General features: G+C 37.2%; 1 protein-coding gene across 2 annotated transcripts in view; it reads left to right on the top strand.

Annotated features, from left to right (window-relative positions):
* Nucleotides 1-19,174, top strand: part of LOC107691273 (protein diaphanous homolog 3-like) — a 357,819-nt gene that overhangs the window by 63,526 nt on the left and 275,119 nt on the right. For both annotated transcript variants that reach the window (XM_016489790.1, XM_016489789.1), the window contains exons 2-3: nt 10,377-10,550; nt 13,768-13,872. In XM_016489790.1, the coding sequence (XP_016345276.1) occupies nt 10,377-10,550; nt 13,768-13,872 (279 nt within the window). The remainder of the gene's footprint in view (nt 1-10,376; nt 10,551-13,767; nt 13,873-19,174) is intronic.

The raw sequence follows: 19,174 nt of genomic DNA, 5'->3' as shown, positions 1-19,174 counted from the left end.
CATAGTCGCACGCAGTAGTTTTCAGTCGCAAATGCGACTGAAATGGTCGCACTGTAGAGCCCTGTTGCATGTGCTGCCCCGCCCCCGGGAAAAAAGTTCAGGCTCAGGATTTTTTTTTGCTTTAACCCCTGTGTTTTGTTAGTCTAGCTAGCCCACGAGATGCACCATTGCTGCGTTATTCATTCAAAATATTTGAGAAATATAGAAGCTCAATGTGGAGAAGATCCTGATTAGGTTAAAACTGAAACCAAGCCATTCACACAGAACGCATATTCAGCACATTTTTTAGACGGACAAATATGACTGCTGCACTCTTGTCTCACACAAGAGATGTAGCCATGCAAAGTTAAAACCGTTTAAACGTTTGGAAAACACGTCGCGAATTTGTGGAGGTTTATTCCTTTTCACTGCATCTCGTATGTTTTTAAATGCAATCTGTGTGATCGGCGATTCGATTCTTTGTATTAAGCAATGCATACATGATGCTGTTTTGTTCATAATTGTTTATGCAATTTACGAAATTATGTTTGATTTAGATATGTTAATTTAGACGTTATGAATTTTTTTTTTTTATAGACAGGTATTTTATTGCATTACATTTAATGCACTGCATTACTTTGCTCATTGCGCCCTCCTGTGGCCTCGGGAAACGAGCCAAAAGTTTCCGTAAGACTTATTTAATCTGCATATCAAATATTAGAAAGGAGATATTTGTTTAATTTTTCTTTTGTTTGACTGTGAAAACAAAACAAAAAAAATTGTTTTTTTGTCTCAATAAATTGGGTTAATTTAAAAATGAAAATTTTTTTTTTCTATTGTTCTTTGTTTTAAAAAAAGGTTATAAAAAATGTCAATGATTATCGATACCGAACGATATGAAACATTATATCGTTGATAAATTTTTTTAGTTATATTGCCCAGCCCTAGGTTTAGGGTTGGGGTAGGTGTACACGTTAATAAAGCCTCACACCACATAAATATCATGCTGTAAGCAAAATCTGATATAGGGTGCATTTTTCGCTGTCAAATTATGCTACCAACTGTTTTAATGGGAGGTAGCAAAATCTGACACGGTAGCACAAATCATCAGAACAAGGCTGTAAAGTAGGGATGCTCCGATCCGCCTTTTTCACCTCCGATACCGATTCCGATACCTAGGGTTCAGTATTGGCCGATACCGATCAATAAATATGAAAAAATATATGTATATTCCTAATCTATGACAAAAATATATCATAAACTAGGATAGTGGATAATTCGGCTGCAAAAGTTATTCTAGAAAAATCAGTGCACAACAATTTTAGAAATCCAAGCATTTAGTGAAAAAACAATATTTTGTGGGGAACAAATAAAAGTGTTGCACTAAATATGGTAAATAAAAAGGCGCACAGGAAACAAAAACCTCGAAAAATGATATACGACCCGCCAAATGCTGGCCAAATCACAGAGATGCCGATTCGCACGGGACTAATATTATCACAGGTGTTCGGTGAAATATGGTAGGTCATTTGCGCGGGAATTTTTACTTTACAAATTACAGACATGGCCGATTCGCACGGGATTAAGATCACAGACAACCTCCGCAATTATTACAAATGACTGGAGGTCACCAGGTAATACTAATCCCGTGTGAATAGGACTTATGTCTGCTATAGGATACTTACCGGGCATTTTGACATAATTTTTGTGTGAATTTGTCCATTTAAACACAATACTTCACTGAAAGCTTAATATTTGTGCGCGTTCTGAGGTGCGGGTTTGCACGCTTCGGATGAGCGTACGCACAAATGTTCTCACTGCATGCGCGAGCTCGTGTTTTCTGGCTCTTAAATGTTTAACCTGGTAAAGCTTAAACGAGTTTAGCTTAAACACAGATATCAATGTGTGCTGTTCAGGTCTCACCTGTGCGCGCGCGCTATCTGCACCCGGGTGATGACGGAATAAATGACTGCTCATATTCCAGCATAATTATAGCAAACCATATTACAGATGCGTTGTCAGATTTAAGTTGAACCGCGGTCCTAGCGCGTGCCGAACCATGTATGGAGAACCGTACGGTTAATTTTTTTTCCGCGAACCGTTCCACCCCTAGTATATACTATAAAATTTAAATACATTTCTTTTAAATGTATAGCATATTTTTTAATAAGGCAACAACATATGATATATTCGATAAGACAAAACAAATACAGTGTGGCACAAAGCGCTTACAATATGCGCATCCGGTGTTCAGAATGATGCGCTTGAAGCAAAACGGAGTCACAGCACGCAGCGCCTTGCATTAAAAAGTGCAAAGCAAAAAGGGAAGAGAAATTGATGCGTAGTGTATTATATCTGTGCAACAGTTATTGAGCCTTTCTTTTAACAGTTTTGCATTTCAGTTACTGGGCGCGTTAAAAACAATTTATAGTCTTTTCTACGCCTGTGTTTTGTTCTCACAGACACCCGGTAGCAAGTAACAAAACAACATTAAACTCCGGCAAGAAGATAAAGTCCTTTTTGCAAAATCATAGACATGTATTTACAAATCAAGTATAATGGGAACACAGAATGATCTTGGAGAGAGCTTTACCAAGCTGACTGCTGTAACCGAATGCGACCAGGGTTTAAAGGATGAACGAATGACTGACAGCCACAGCGGAGAAAAGAGTTTGTGTGAACTTTAATGTAAGGACTTAAATATGCATATGTATAAAGTCCTTTTTGCAAAATCATAGACATGTATTTACAAATCAAGTATAATGGGAACACAGAATGATCTTGGAGAGAGCTTTACCAAGCTGACTGCTGTAACCGAATGCGACCAGGGTTTAAAGGATGAACGAATGACTGACAGCCACAGCGGAGAAAAGAGTTTGTGTGAACTTTAATGTAAGGACTTAAATATTCATATGTAGCTCACATTAAAGGGATACGGTTTCTACGTGTATTTACGGTTTGATTTGAATGAAAACAGCACATCCGTGCAGCGCGGCTGACACAGAAGAGCGTACGCTGCTTGTTTGATTTAGCGGATATTCTCTAAAATGGCGCTACGGTGATGCGGAGAGACCAAGAGGAGACGAATTGTTGAATAAAGTCGTTATTTTTGTTTTCTTCGCGTACAAAAAGTATTCTCGTCGCTTCATAACGTTACGGTTGAACCACTGATGGCAGATGGACTATTCTGACGATGTATTTCATACTTTTCTGAACCTTGACAGTGTAATTTAATTGGCAGTCAATGTGACAGTCACAAGCCTCCATCCTTTCATCCAAAATATCTTAAATTGTGTTCCAAAGACGAACGAAGCTTTTACGGGTTTGGAACAACACGGGGGTAAGTGATTAATGACAAAATTTTCATGTTGGGGTGGAGTAACCCTTTAAGCTATCGTATGGCGTCATCTGCTACACAGAATAATACGCACAATCTTGGATTTGGATTGGCCCTCTCTGACCGATACCCAATCCGACAAAAAATGGCAGTATCGGAGCCGATACCCGATATGAATATCGGATCGGCGCATCCCTACTTTAAAGCACATGCAAATAATGGACTTTTGTGATTGGGAATAAGTGCAGTGTCCATTGAGTGTAACTAACTCTACCGCAGAGTTAACATTTGATGTGAATGTATGTCGTGTTGTACAGTATATGATGGAGGTGTGCTGTAGCACAATACTATGATATTTCTTCAAAAGCAGATCGTGGAGACATTTTAATCGTCCACAATCAAAAATCGTCACATCGCACACCCCTAAATTTAGATTGAAAAGCTTATAGTAATCCTTGTACTAAGTAATCCTTCAGAAAGTCAGAAAACCCGTTAACAAATGCAAAATCCGGCTAACAATTTTTTAATAATTTTTTACATAGCTTTGTGGAACTGTGTTTGATTTATTTAATTTGTTTGATAGAGTGATGAAACAAAGATGTTGCTGTGTGGAATTCTGCAGCGTATTAGAATTTGATGTAGGCTACTAGTCTGAATTTCATTAAACATTGTTGGTATCAAGCCTGTGCAGCTGGATCTGTTTCCGCTAGCACCAGCGTAAGGTAATGAAATATTTTGGATGGAGAACTTTAGGTCATGGAGTGGAGCAGTCAGTTAATTTAAACAGCACCTAGGCCATCTTATCGATGGAACTCAGTAGCCGTTTTTTACCCTCATGGTGAATAGCACCAACTTTGGCATTTAGCACTGCAATCACCTCCGTCCTCCCTTCGATCTCATATCATCCTTCTCGCTTTCCTCACTTCTGCCCTGCTTACTCACTATTCATCTCTTCTCCAGTTTTCCTCTTTCCTCAATACATTTGAATCTTCTCTTCTTTAATTCTTCGCTTCCTGGGTCCTTTACTCCAACTCTCTCTCTTTCTCACCATCCTCCTTTATTGTAGGATCACTCTTGTGCTCTTAAAATGTGTTTTTATTGATTAGCATCAAAATGTGTTTTTATTTGTGTTTGTTTGGTATCGATTCTCAGTCTCTAGTTGCTAGAGGGAGGGAAGACACAGAAGCAGGGTAATCAGGATTATGATGAGGTAGATGCCGCCGGGACACTCATATTTTCTCTCTCTCTCTCTCTATCATGCACATGCACCCTAAAGGTGCGGTCCTGAATGAACACGAGTGAATGGTTATAAGGGTCCAGAAGCAGATGCATGAATGCAAAGAAGAACAACAAAATGAAAGGAATTGTTCCAAAAATGAAAACTTGCTGAAAATGTACTCACCCTCAGGCCATCCAAGATGTAGGCTAGATGAGTTTTTTCTTCATTGGAACTAGTGTTGTCAAAAGACCCGGTATTTCGGTACCAAGTCGGTACCAAAAAAATTAAAACGTTACGGTACCAGTTTTTTTTAAGTACCGGTGGTACCGAGTACCCGGTCAACCCGGTTCTTGATGCGCTATCTGAAACCTGTCCTCTTCCAGTGTTGCCAAGTTTTTTTTTTTGGCTTTGGTACCGAAATTGGTACCGAGAACCGTGGATTTTCACTGGTATTGGTACCGATTCCGAATACTGAAATTTTGGTACCGTGACAACACTAATTGGAACAGATTTGTAGAAATTTAGCATTACATCACTTGCTCACCAGTGGTTCCTGTGCGGATCCTTAGTGAATTGGTGCCATCAGAATGAGAGTTCAGACAACTGATAAAAGCATCAATACTCCACACAACTCCAGTCCATCAGTTAATATCTTGTGAAACAAAAAGTTGCATATTTATAAGAAACAAATCCACCTTCAAACCACTGCTTCCAGTTAAAATTATGAGTCTTCTATCCATAAAGTTGCTCTCTCCAGTGAAAAGGTCATCTCGTCTGAATCAGGAGAGAAATATGCAGATCAATCACCAGGATTGTGGATTTTATTTTGGATTATGGACTTTTTTTGGCCAGAAGCGACAATTTCGTAAATGCCTTAATGATTTTATTTCTTACAAATATGCAGGTTTCATTTTAAAAGATGTTAATTGATGGACTCAAGTTGTGGATTTTTTATGTATCATTGTGATGCTTTTATCAGCTGTTTGGACTCTGATGGCACCCATTCACTGCAGAGGATCCATTGGTAAGCAAGTTATGCAATTCTAAATTTGTCAAAATGAACAAACCAACTCATCTACTGTAAACCTTGAGTAGCCTGAGGGTGAGTTTATTTTCAGCAAATGTTTATTTTGAGTTAACTACTCCTTTAATGACGAATGTTGAATTAACAGATGCATTTTTGTGTGGAATTTGTGGGGTGGCAGAATGGTGTAGAACATGTTTTCGATGAGTGAATCATGTCCTTAGATAATGGAGGGCTTTTTTCCAAGTGAGGGCTGCTGTTTGGTCATGGTAGAAATGTGTTTTGTTGCTGAGGCTGAATTACTGAAGAGGGGTCTGGTGGAGTGATCAGAAGAGCAATGAAGGGGAATGGAGCCATTAGTAACATCAAAGTGTCTGTTGGTGAGAAAGGGAGAGAGAGATTGCATGAAAGTAAGGCGCAGGCTCACTCATAAACACCTAAACAAGCCCTGAAAAGCACTTCATCATCTAGATCAGCTCGCGTCGGCTGCGGTATGATGCCTGTTGTTGTTATCGAGGTAGCGGCTGCACATATTTATTTATCTATTCACCAGTAACGAGTAGAATAGCGAAGCGCTTCCCTCCACTGGGGATGAATCTCTGTGATTAAATTGATCAGTGCCATCACTCAATGTAGCGAAGAGACACTTTAGGGCAGCGGCAAACCAAATTAGACAGATGATGGTGTCGTTTGGTATCAGACACCATGCATTTGCTCCCTGCGTTGGCTCCGTGCACTGTAGTCGCTAGCTACACTCTGATCTACTGCTTGTGTTTAATTAATTTTACATCAGTGTCATTGCTGATTATCTCAGTGTGTTGCTCTCCTTCTTATTGAGATAATGCGCGATGGGTGGCGTCGGTGAAAAATATTTTCTAAGATAACTGCTGCTAATTCACCCACCCCTTGAAAGAAAGGGGGCAAGGCCCCTGAAAATAAACCACTTACCTTTTCAGCCAACGCTGACATCTCAATCGCCCATCTTCTCCCCGTTGCGCCCACAGGCCGAGAGAGAGAAAACAGCTCTCTGACAAATCTAATCCAATTAGGAAATCATTATCTGTGTGATGCGGGGGCCCACCACCTCGATATAAATCGGCGGCGAGTTACACTGTATCCCCGGACGCTCTGTTTGTTAGGCATGCTGAATGTGAAGCTGACAGACTTCTAATGAAAGTCTGCTTACAATAAGGAAGCTAAAACTGATCATAAAGTTCACAGTGCTAAAGTGGGTGTTTGATAAAGATGTGAAACTTCTGGTCAGTTCAGGCCGGTCTTTTGAGGCCATTAGTAGGTATGTACAAGACCGCTGTGCCTTAGATTTGTTGCCTTGTTGCAAAAGTTTTAACCTCATTAACAGTCTATAGAGCTATCAACACATTACATTCTGTGTGTTTGACTAGTTTGTGCAGTGTTGCCCTTTATTCTAGTCTTCACAACTGCTGAGCTATAATAATGGTGATGAAAAACTTTTGGGGATGTTTTAGTAGTAATAATAATAATAATAATAAAACTGGTTACTACTACTACTAATAATTTATTAATAATATTTAGTCTGTTAATCGATTAAAAAATGTACTAATTAATCATACATTTTTTCTGAAATTAATTGCGATTAATTGATTAATCTGACCTACGTTTTTAAATATACTTTTATATTGCAATAATTTCATATTCAATCTTCAAATTAATGTAGAAACAACATAAAGGCAGTATATTTTTAATGGCATCTTTTTTTATGACTGAAGGTGAGTATCACTGATACCTAGAGCTGTCCCGATAACCGCAATATCGCAATACCGCGCTATTGATGAGCAAACCGCAGAGGAATGCAAGAACCGCAGCGTTTTCTTTTTTTGTAAGGTTATTCCCTTCTCGTTTTACACTTCATGCATGTGGACTGGATATTAAACAGGTTAGTAATGATAACATAATGTGTACCATGCTGGTTTGTACAGAGGCTCCGTAGATTTGCACTTAAGCCTAAACAGACAGTGAATGAGAGAGAGATCAACTGAGCGCGTGCGATTACTTGCATCTGTCCTCCAGGCCGGGTCATATATATTTGTGAAAATAGGTTGTCATGTCCAAGGAAAGCGAAATCTCTGTCTTAGCATCGACGCATAGCTGGTCAGCTGAGCCTTCTAAAGTGGCGCTCAAAGTTAAAAATATTTCAACAGCGTGTTTTATTACGTCTCTTTGAATGAATGAATCAGCGTTTTTGAACGTGTAGTTGAATGACAGTCCCTTTCCACCACCTTGTGGCGCAACACTGTAACTGCACTGCCTGACAGCCCGTCTAGAACGCGCGGAGGTGGAAATATCAATAAAAAGTCTCTTGTCCAGTCAGATTAGAAAATCAGATTACAAATATATATATATATATATATATGTATATATATATGTATGTATGTATGTGTGTGTGTGTGTGTGTATATATGGCGATAATACCGCATACCGCGCTATTGAGCCACTCAAAATTACCGGCAAGGGAAATTCCCTCACCGCGACAGCCCTACTGATACCAATATTACTGATGTCTCTAGGAAATATTTTTTTACTAATATTTAACCATTAACTATAGCCATTCAACATCACAGTATAATTGAGAGCTATCAATTTGAACATTTATTAGACTTTAAAAATCAACAGCTTCTAATTTAAATGAACTCAAACAATCTTCACATAAACCCATTGTAATAAATGTGATATCTGTGCCCTTCAGCAAGTACAGAAATTACAGAAATTGAATGAAGTTATCAAACACTAAATTCTAAATTAAATATCGATGAATCCTTAAAGCTACAAAAGTTATTGATTTCCTCTTTTTTTGTTCTTTGATTAAACAGACATCACAGCAGCTGGGTTATTTGGCTGATATTACTTTAAGACCTGCCGCTGCTGAACACGACGCGGATCTGACAGGCATGCACAGTTTCATTTGCTCGTAGTGCTTTAATATGAAATTATACGGGCTACAGCGCACACTGCCGTATTTGTGCATGTAATTGAAGAGCACACGCTACGAGCCCAGTATAACGGCTGACAGGACAGGAAGATTTGTTTTTACTAACATATGGCCTGACAACATCTCATCTGACTGCAGTTCACTGTTCTATTGAAGCTCATTGTCACCTGTACCATTTCTGCAATCGTTTTATTCCGCTCGTTTGCGCTGAGGCGAAGTGGAGTGCTCATCTCGAAGTCTCTCGTTTGATGTGCTCGTAAATACATTCTGCGTCTAAATAAATGCAATTCTTGTCAAGAAAAAGAGACAAAAGCAGCAGTTGTGAGTGTGGTGGCCAACCCTAGGTCCGCCCCTGCGTTAACTGTGTTAAATATTTTTAACACCGTTAAACTGGAAAAATTAATCACCTGCGTTAATGTGCAAATTTTGACAGCACTAATAATGTTATATAATAATATTATTATGAAAAAAATAGAGTAATGCAATATGAGGAGGGAATGTGTGTTTTTGCCTGTTTAATACAGTTTGTTGTGCTTTTGTTTTCTTATTAATAATTTTGTTTTGTGTGAAACATTTGTTTTTGTAATGCAATTTATAATTTATTTTGTAATGTAATATTTATGTGTACATTTTTATACATATTTACTTTTTATATTTTATATACTTTTTTATACTTTTATATTTACTGTTAAAATATATATTTTATATATACAAATTACAATTTTATTGCAATTTAAAGTATTTTTTTTTCTGTTTTAATATATTTTAAAATATCAAATTTCAGCAGAGATTAATGCAGTCTTAGTGTCACGTGATCCTTCAGAAATCATTCTAATATGCGGATTCAGTCCTCATGCAAGCATTTCTTATTATCACAGTTGAACACAGTTGTTGCTTAAAGGGCTGGTTGATTGCGATTTTACTTTTTTAACGTTAGTGTGTAATGTTGCTGTTTGAGCATAAACAATATCTGCAAAGTTATGAAGCTGAAAGTTCAATGCAAATGGAGATATCATCTTTTAAAATTCTGGCAGTTTAATGCCTACAAAAACTGGTAGACAATGAACTGCTCCAATTATACACTTATTTTAAACATGGATGCGCGTGCAGTTGCCGTACTGTATTAAAGCTTTAATCAGGATGAAACCGTATATTAAATGCTAACATAAGCAGTAGCATTTACAAATAACAGCATATCTAAAAGTATGAGACAACAACAAACAAAAAATATAGGCCTACCATTAAAAGCCGTGCTTGCACAGGTTCTGCACGATCCTCTTCAATAATATCCTCTGCTTCTCAAGTCGGGCTCAAACTGATAAGCGATATTAACTACGCCGTTGTTTACAATACAACTGGAGCACATGCCGCTGAGGTGAGGGGCGGGACGTTTAGCCAATCACAACACACAGGGCTAGCTAACCAATCAGAGCCCATTGCCTATTTCTGAGGGCGGGTCTTCATAAAAACAGGAAAAGATCAGCCTGTTTCTCAGAGAAGGGACAGAGCGGTGTGGAATAAAGGTAAATTATGTGAAAAATAATGCGTTTTTTTAAAAACGAAGCATTAACATGTTAGACTGCACCCCATAAACACAATCAAGCCTAGAAAAAAACAGTGAACCATTTAATATTTTTAAGGAAGCTATGATACCTTTCAGGATCAGAATTTTTTGATAAATATAATTTATTTTGATATAGAATGCTTTTGTAGCATTGTCTGTTAACTAGTTTTGAATTATAGTGTATATTTTGTATGTTTACCTAAATGGAGAAATAATCAACAGGCTAATAATTACCATTGAGCTAGTCTCACTCATACTCTCTCAAATGTCTAATCTTTCTTTTAGCTGGACAGATTTTCCAGTATCCGGATCCCTGGCAGTAAAAAGGAACGGCCACCCCTCTCCCACATGTCCAAGCATTCCTCTTTTGGTGACTGGTCCACTTCCTCTGAATTTGAGGAGCTTTCTTCAAAGATCACATCAGAGAAGGAAATCCTTGCCCTCTTTGAGAAAATGATGGTAAGATGTAATTGTAGACAAAAAATGTACTTTGAATTATGTTGTGAAACACACATTCGTAAATAAAAACAAACATTCTGTGAGAGTGAAGTATTTGTTGATCTGAATTCATGCCATTGTACACGTACTGTGGACATGTAAAAAACCATCTAATTATCACTCCTACTCAATGACCTTTATCAACCTTTCAACCACAATAATCACTAGAGGTTTATTTGCAATTATGTTTTAAGGAAACGCAACCTTTTCATGATGAAGCGGATTGTTATGGGTCACTGACCTCAATCAGCTCGTATTCATAGTAGGACGAGGCCCTCATGCCTATAAATACATGCATACTCAAACACTTACTCACTTTCGTATCATATTGAACATGCATCATACAGTCACTGACAAATGTTTTCAAGCAGCTTAGCTTGTTGTGGTAAATAAAAGAAAATACACAAAAATAAAATAACCCCTACAGTCTAGTTTTGATTTGGACTTAGACAAAAAGTGCACATTTATAACAAAAATAATTTTGTAGAATGCCTGTTCACTAGAATTTAAATTTATTTTAATGTATTGTACTAATATTTTTGTCAATTTAAATGTAAAAAAATGTCACTTTACAAACTTTTTTGACTTTTCTCAATCCTTCAGGTTTCTGACGGAAAAAAAAATCTACAGCTGTTGAAGGTTAACTGAATTCCGTTGCACTTTTGTTACACTTTCATCTCAAGCACATCTATTTCATCAGATTTCCCACAAGTATGATTTTAAAACATTGCACAGTCTTCCGTTGCCTTAGTGCTATCGTACGGAGGTCCCCGTCAGTGCCCTGTCTAAGAGTGGAGGTGGTGTTAGCAGTTGAGCAGCATCTCCGAGTGCAGGATTAAGTGACAGGAGTAGCCACTGCTGGGTAGAGAAGGAAGAGTGTGGATAATGTGGGCAGAGACGCAGTCATTAGTCACAGCAAGTATGAGTTTGGATACATGAGCATGCCAGAAGAGGTGACAGGGCCAACGGTGGTAATGGATGCCTTTCCACTTTGCGCCCTATCCGCGCCTATCCCAGCATCCTCCTCTCTCTTTCTCTCCCTCTCTGACACACGAGGACTGCATCACGCCTGCGAACCCATCAGAGAAATCTTAAACGGCTCTGCTGATCTATCATCTCAGAAAAGGGAAGAAAGGGAGAGAGAGTGCTGTGGGGAAAGGGAAATAAGACTGGAGGACACTAGGACAGTTGCGCTCAACATCGTATGCAGCCGTTATTGTCTTTCCCTCTCATCTCTCTTTCTTTTCTTCTCTCTTATCGATTTTATTGTTCTGTCTTTTGCCTAGAGATTTCCTTGCCCTTTCTCTCTGTTGATGGTAGTTGTAAACTGTCCACGGATGCACCCTAGTTCTTTTCTTTGTCTCCGTCTCTGTCAGAGATAGTGAGTTTGAGAAGTGCAGCTCGCTAGTTTGTTTTGGCACAGGACTGTTGCTTCAGTAATCTGGGATGTAAAATTGCCAAATATATCTGCCAATGTCTGTTTTAGCAGTACAACAGGTTCAGATTTATGAACATGCTCATTTCTGTTTCACTGTTAATTTCTAATCTTTTCAGAAATTGGCCCATTAGATTTTCTAATACATAATTCATGACTTCATCAGTCAGGCTTGTATTAGGTACTAATTTTCAAAAGATCTCACAAAGTCGCACACAAAAAATGTGTCCACATAGACAACAGATGTTTAGAATAGCCAATCTTATAACAATTGAGCAAAAATGGCCCTTTATTCATTAACTGTTTTAATTTTTAAAGTGTTTCATCAAAACACTCAGTGACTCCTGCAGAAAACCAGGCATATTTTTACAATCAGCTTTAACCTTTAGCAAACCAGCATAGCAGTAGAATTACAACATTTGTTTAAAACAAATGAAATAATACCTAACATAATAAATATATAGAAAATCTATAGACCTAAATATATAGAAAATGTATATACAACAGTAGCTGACACTCTGAAATCAATTACAACAACAGTTTTGATGGGGAAGAAAATTGCATATAGCTACCTAGTCACTCAAAAAGGGGTCCTTTTGGATTTAAGTATTAAAAATATTAGATGGGGTGTGTAGTGATGTGAAAAGGCTTACATGCTCAGAAATTTTGAATGTGTGTACATTTGTGACCATTTTTCTAAGTGTAATAAAAATGCAATGGAGAGCATTGGGTGGTCAAACCTTTTCTGTTGTTCCCACAAAAGTGGAGTCTATTCAGTGGAGTCAGTCTATATGAATGATATGATGCTATATTAAAAAAAAAATAATAAAAAAAAAATGTTTTGAGCTGTTTTGTCATTGTCTCATTAATATAACAATATACAGTATATTGTTTATATAGTGGTGTTACCATCTATCCATTATATACTGTATGCTTTGATATGAATATTTAATACATTATTTAAATGGCCAAATAGTGAAATTTCTTAACTTTTCGTGTCTGTGTCCTTACTGTTTGAAATATGTTATTTTTCAAACACATTTGTGTGCTGAATTGTGTTGTGCATTCAAAACTTCCATTTAGTGTATCAAAAATATAGGTAAAATTTGACAACCCTAAATGACAAGCGTTTTTTTCCAAATTATAACCTCATGCAAATTTTGCTTAAACAAAATTGTTTTTATTACTAATGCCATCCTAAAGACATGTTGAAGAATAAAAAAAAAACATAATGAATATAAATGCTTGGGTCTGTAAGGGTTAAAGATACATAAAATATCCTTTTTTTGCTTAAGATGCATATCAGTATTCTTTGTGTTTTTGTCATTTTCATCTCCTTTGCTTTTTCTTAAAGTCATAAGATGCAGGGAAGACATATCTGCTTGATGGATTCACAAGCAGAGGTTGACTTCCTGTGGTTTAATTTATTTGCAGTTCCAAAAAGAACAGGTGTTAGGCATGATTTGATTCATGTAAGCATTGAAAAGTAAAGATGCAAGATGCAAAGATGCTCTTTGCCTTTCTCCACTATGTTTACAACCAGCAACTCCAGTACTATTTTCTTTTGATTAGAAATATTTTGAAATCAGTATATGATTTGAAAGACCCTTGTGTTTGGGGTCAGAGGTTTTGCCACTTATGATGGAGAATCTCATAAAGCTGGTCACAATACTGACGGTCTTAAGAGGATTTTTCTTGTAAAGAGATTTCTTTTCTTCTTACATGTGTGGTCTGTGTTTTCAGGAGGATATGAATCTTAATGAAGAGAAGAAAGCTCCTCTCAGAGAAAAAGACTTGAGCACAAAAAGGGAGATGGTCCTTCAGTACATCATCACAGCTGCAAAAACCGTAAGTCAAAGAATGATTGCAGCCACACAGACTAACATATAAACCTGAAAGGATGAGCAGTAAATACATTTGATTCCTGTTCCGTCCCTTTGAGCTTCCTTTTGCTTCATAATGGATTTCCATTACTAACCCTGATACTGAATAAGAAGACAGACTCTTTTGACCTAAAGGTCATCCAATCAGTTCCTGTGTCGAATATGTCAGCATCTTTGTAAAACAAAATAATAAGCAAAGGTTCAGAATCACCACAGAGACACTGTGTGCCTGTGTGTCTGTGTTCACTTGTTGTTGTGTGCCTTTGCCGACTACGTGTGAGTCTGTTATTGTACTGGTGGGTTTGCCCTGATAAAAATATCTGTAACTGCAGGCCTCTTATGAGAACATTGACAGGCTAAAGACTGTATTTATTGGAGATGATTGCCCTCATTTTAGTTTCTCTTTTGTTCTCTTGTCCTGAGGTGAGAGGGAGGCGTTGAACCTCCTCATGTATACTTATAAACTCATAATGCTGTCGTAAAGGATGGCAAGATGTGATTTTACATCATCTCCCAATGTGTAGCTTGCTTTTCTGCAGATAGTCTGGAGCTTTTTTTGCTAGAATACTGGAGGGAAATACTGAATACTGTTGAGAAATAAAGATAGTAATATAAAAGTGTCATTCCACGAAATCGGTGCCTTTTCCACTTGGAAAAATAAAAAAATTATTTTAATCAACATTTTTTAAATATCCATGAAATGAAGACACCTTAAAATGACAAGAAATTGTATTGTGCCATCTCAGGCTATGTAATTTATTATTTTATGGCTATTTTTCTACCTCATGTTTTGATATTTTTGTCAACCCTGTTACCGACACAAGCGTTGCTAGATGCTATAGTTTAATTAGAACTATGTGATAGTTTTCACACATATGAGCAGCATTTTAATCCCTCTTTTCACTGGGATTGTTTCAAATTTTGGATTTTTAAAAAATATTTGTATATTTGTCATTCAGATGACCAAGAACATCATCCTAATTTTGGAGGGTGACCACATGTCAATTAAGAAAAACATATATTTTTTACAAGAGAGATGTTAAAAAAGGGCTTTCCAGCCACTATTAGCTCGACTGCTATATATATGTTTATGGAGATGAGAACTAAAAAACTGCCCTGGAACAGCTATCAGCGTGGACCATAGGCACCGATCACTTTATTACTGCAAGCGCATATTCAGTCCATTAGTAGCCTAACCTCTCTGCTCGGATCGCAGGTGGATTTCCCTCACTATATGAGTGAGAGAGAGTGCCGCCGGCGCGTCCAGTTTTATGTCAACAAAACTGGATGCTCTCCCTCTTTCTCAGATATTGCAAGTGCGCGTTATGCAGTGGCCACCGGCCGGCAGAAACATAAATCTGCTATGGCATGGACGACGAAACAAAACCTCGTCAGAGCCGTAATGCGGCGCAGAAGTGTGCAGTGTTCTTGCCGCGTGACTATATTTGAAATAACGAACCTGAGTGCGCAAAAGAGGCGATGTGAACGGCTATGTCATGTGTGGTGCTCCATTTTTATGATGAGAGGAGAGGAAAGGTTGAGAAAACACTCCAGGTAAATTTTTAAATGTACCAGGTTTATATATATTAGGGATGTAACGGTATGAAAATTTCTTATCAGGATTATAGTGACCAAAATTATCACGGTTATCAGTATTATCACGGTGATAATGAGCTCCCTCACCAACAATTCCTGCCGGTACGAGACTCGAACCCGCAACCTTTTGGGTTACGAGTCCGACTCTCTAACCATTAGACCATGACTTCCCCCGTGGAAGCAGAAACACGCTGTTTTTCGGGGCCTGTGTCTTTAAATGCAAATTAGCTGCTGCTCCCCGCCCCCTTTTCCAGAATAGAGCTGCGCCTTTATAGCTTCGTATCTGCTAATAAACATCTGTTTTGGTTCCGATTATCATGTTTATCGAGCTGAAATCATACGTTTTAAACGTTTAAACTTCAGATATACGGTTTTCTGAGCGCACACATCCGAAGCACATGGACAGAAAGCGGCTGCCACAGCATGTGAGTAATAAACTAAGCTCTCATTCACACACAAGTTTACGGGTTGGTAGATGCACCGGGGACCTGATTATAGCACTTAAAACCTGGAAAAGTTAGATTTTAATGATATTTCACCTTTAAATGTAATAAACTGTTTAAATTTACATAAACAAAATGGTAACAGTATTGACACTGCATGATGGCCCCCCTCAGTCAAGCCTCATAAATCATAAAAAATAAAACATTATAGAAGTGAGAGAGAAACATGCTTGTGATTTTAGTGTTGGAATCCTGGTTGAGAGATGATGCAACGTCCTAGAAGTGATGTCACTTGAATGTACATTACTTTACAATGGTTTTTTGACGAGGGTAACAGGGCTGACATGAAATCAGGGGACACCAATAAAATTATTTTATGTGATTTTTAATAAAATCAGTAAAATGATGCAAATGTGATTTTTATATCATTTTGCCTTCATTTTGCAAATCCTGCTGAAAAAGAAAAATCATATTGAGGGACAGCCAAAAACCTTACCCTTATCAGTATAAATGCTATTTAAATTATTTAAAATAGTATTTGATTGACTTTTTTGATGTTATATGGATGAAAGAATACATAGCATTATGTTTTTAAATTGCAAATTTATTAATTGTTATATTAAATTTATGTTTGATTATTTCTTAGTAGGGGTGTGCGATATGACAGTTTTTGATCGTGGATGATAAAAATGTCTCCACGATCTGCTTTTGGAGAAATATCGTAGTATCGTGCTACAGCGCACATTCTATCAGTTGCAGTTCTGGTGCCTCAGTCTCAATATACTGTATAATGCGACATACATTCACATCAGTGTTAACTCAGCGGTAGAGTTACTCGCACAGGACACTGCACTTATTCACAATCACAAAAGTACATTATTTGCTTTAAAGCCTTGCCGGTTAAACATTTCATATGCGTGCTTTTCTGATGCGCTTTTTCAGTGCGTACACCTGAAGCGTGCGCACACTAAAAGCCTGTCAAATAGCGCCTAATTACTGAACTAAGTTATGTATCGCATCTGATTGCACTAATACTGTCAAAAACACACAAGGTTTACATGTAAATACAGTTGCTTATGTCTAAAGTTAAAGTAAACAATTGAGAGAAAAACGGATGCATGCCTGTATATTAGATGCTCTTATTTACTCACTTACATGTTGACCCAAACCTGTATTAATTTCTTTCTTGTGCTAAACACAAACTAAGATATTTTGAGTAACCAAACAGTAGCTGGTCCCCATTGAATTTAATAATATAACGTTCAACAGAAAAAATAAACTCTTTCAGGTTTAAAACAACCTGAGAGTGAGTAAATTATGGTATAAAAATAAAACACTATGACAGAATTGACAGACAGATTTTTTCCGGGAATTTACAGAATTTTAATTTTTGTGTGAACTATTCTTACAACAAAACACAGAGAAAAATCACTCACTGCTCTTGACTAAAGAACTTTAATACAGTTACTTTCATTAGAATCAATGTGCAATTGATGTATATAGTGTTTAAGTATATAGTGTTTCACTTTATATATTTGTTAATTCAATACTGCTAAATACACCTACTGTACCTGAAAAATAAAGCACTGTTTGATTTGTTCGTATTGTGTTTATTTGTAATGTATATATTTGTTCTTATTTTTTAATTATAAAGATAAAATGACGACAAATATTTTTATCTTCGCTCATTTTGGCCTAAATATCTGTCATTCTTTTTTATTTTATACTTTGTTACCTTGAAAGGTTACCCACATTCTTCAAAATAACTTTTATGTTCAACAGAAGAAACTAATTCAGGTTTAAAACAACCTGAGAGTGAGTAAATTATGGTATAAAAATAAAACACTATGACAGAATTGACAGACAGATTTTTTCCGGGAATTTACAGAATTTTAATTTTTGTGTGAACTATTCTTACAACAAAACACAGAGAAAAATCACTCACTGCTCTTGACTAAAGAACTTTAATACAGTTACTTTCATTAGAATCAATGTGCAATTGATGTATATAGTGTTTAAGTATATAGTGTTTCACTTTATATATTTGTTAATTCAATACTGCTAAATACACCTACTGTACCTGAAAAATAAAGCACTGTTTGATTTGTTCGTATTGTGTTTATTTGTAATGTATATATTTGTTCTTATTTTTTAATTATAAAGATAAAATGACGACAAATATTTTTATCTTCGCTCATTTTGGCCTAAATATCTGTCATTCTTTTTTATTTTATACTTTGTTACCTTGAAAGGCTTTGTTTTTAAAAAAGGGAAATTAATTTGGCTGTACTGCTCAGACAACTTGCAAAATAGTAAAATCAACATGACAAAGAATTGTGATAAAATAGTGAATCGTGATATTTATGAAAAAAAATCGTGATATGCCATATCGCCCACCCCTATTTCTTAGGGACGCAAAAGGCACCGATTTCGTAGAATGACCCAAAAGCTATTCTTCAAATTAGGGTTGGGCCGATAGATAATGCCACCGTTCATCGCTGATGATGGACATCACGATGTTGAGCCGGTGTAGTGCTGAATTCTGACCCCTGCCAGATTATTACACCCCTAGTTAGGGATGGGTACCGAAACTTGGTATTTAATCGGTACCGGGGCTAAATTATGAAAGACCGGAGTATCGATAAGCTCTGACGTTAACGGTTCTGCTATCGGTACTGGAGAAATTAATAAAACACACATACATTTATTATTGCTATATATACATTATCTTGCAAATTCTATCTCACCAGAGTCGCCAGCTGTTTTTCAAACATTTGTCTATGATGCATTTTTGCTATTCGCAATTCAGAAGCGAGATCGCGCCCACACAGAGGAGCTTCAGCACGCGCAACATGAAAGCCCTGTTTAATTATGATAAAAGAGATAACTAAACATTGAAGAGTAGTAATACCGTTAAAACCTTAACGATACCCATCCCTACCCCTAGTATTGGTAGGCTTAGGGTTAGGTGTGGGGGAGGGGTTTGGATTAGGGGTGGGGTTAGGATTAGGCAATCAGGTAGCGAGTTCAATGAGGGTAGTAACAATTTGGCAGGGAGTCGAAAATGGGCACATCGTGATCTCCCCCGCAATCCGTCGCATCGGAATACCTTGTTCGGAAAGAAAGTGATATATATTTCAATACTTTCTCTCTCAGTTGTATCATTGGGTAATTATACTGTATATAAATAATGGCAGGCATCAGGGAGCAGCTACTATGCCTGGCATT

The sequence above is a fragment of the Sinocyclocheilus anshuiensis genome, unplaced genomic scaffold (assembly GCF_001515605.1).
Source record: "Sinocyclocheilus anshuiensis isolate Anshui unplaced genomic scaffold, SAMN03320099.WGS_v1.1 scaffold1154, whole genome shotgun sequence".
Lineage (NCBI taxonomy): Eukaryota > Metazoa > Chordata > Actinopteri > Cypriniformes > Cyprinidae > Sinocyclocheilus > Sinocyclocheilus anshuiensis.
The sequence above is the reverse complement of the archived record's forward strand: the minus strand, read 5'-3'. Positions and strand labels throughout refer to the sequence as shown.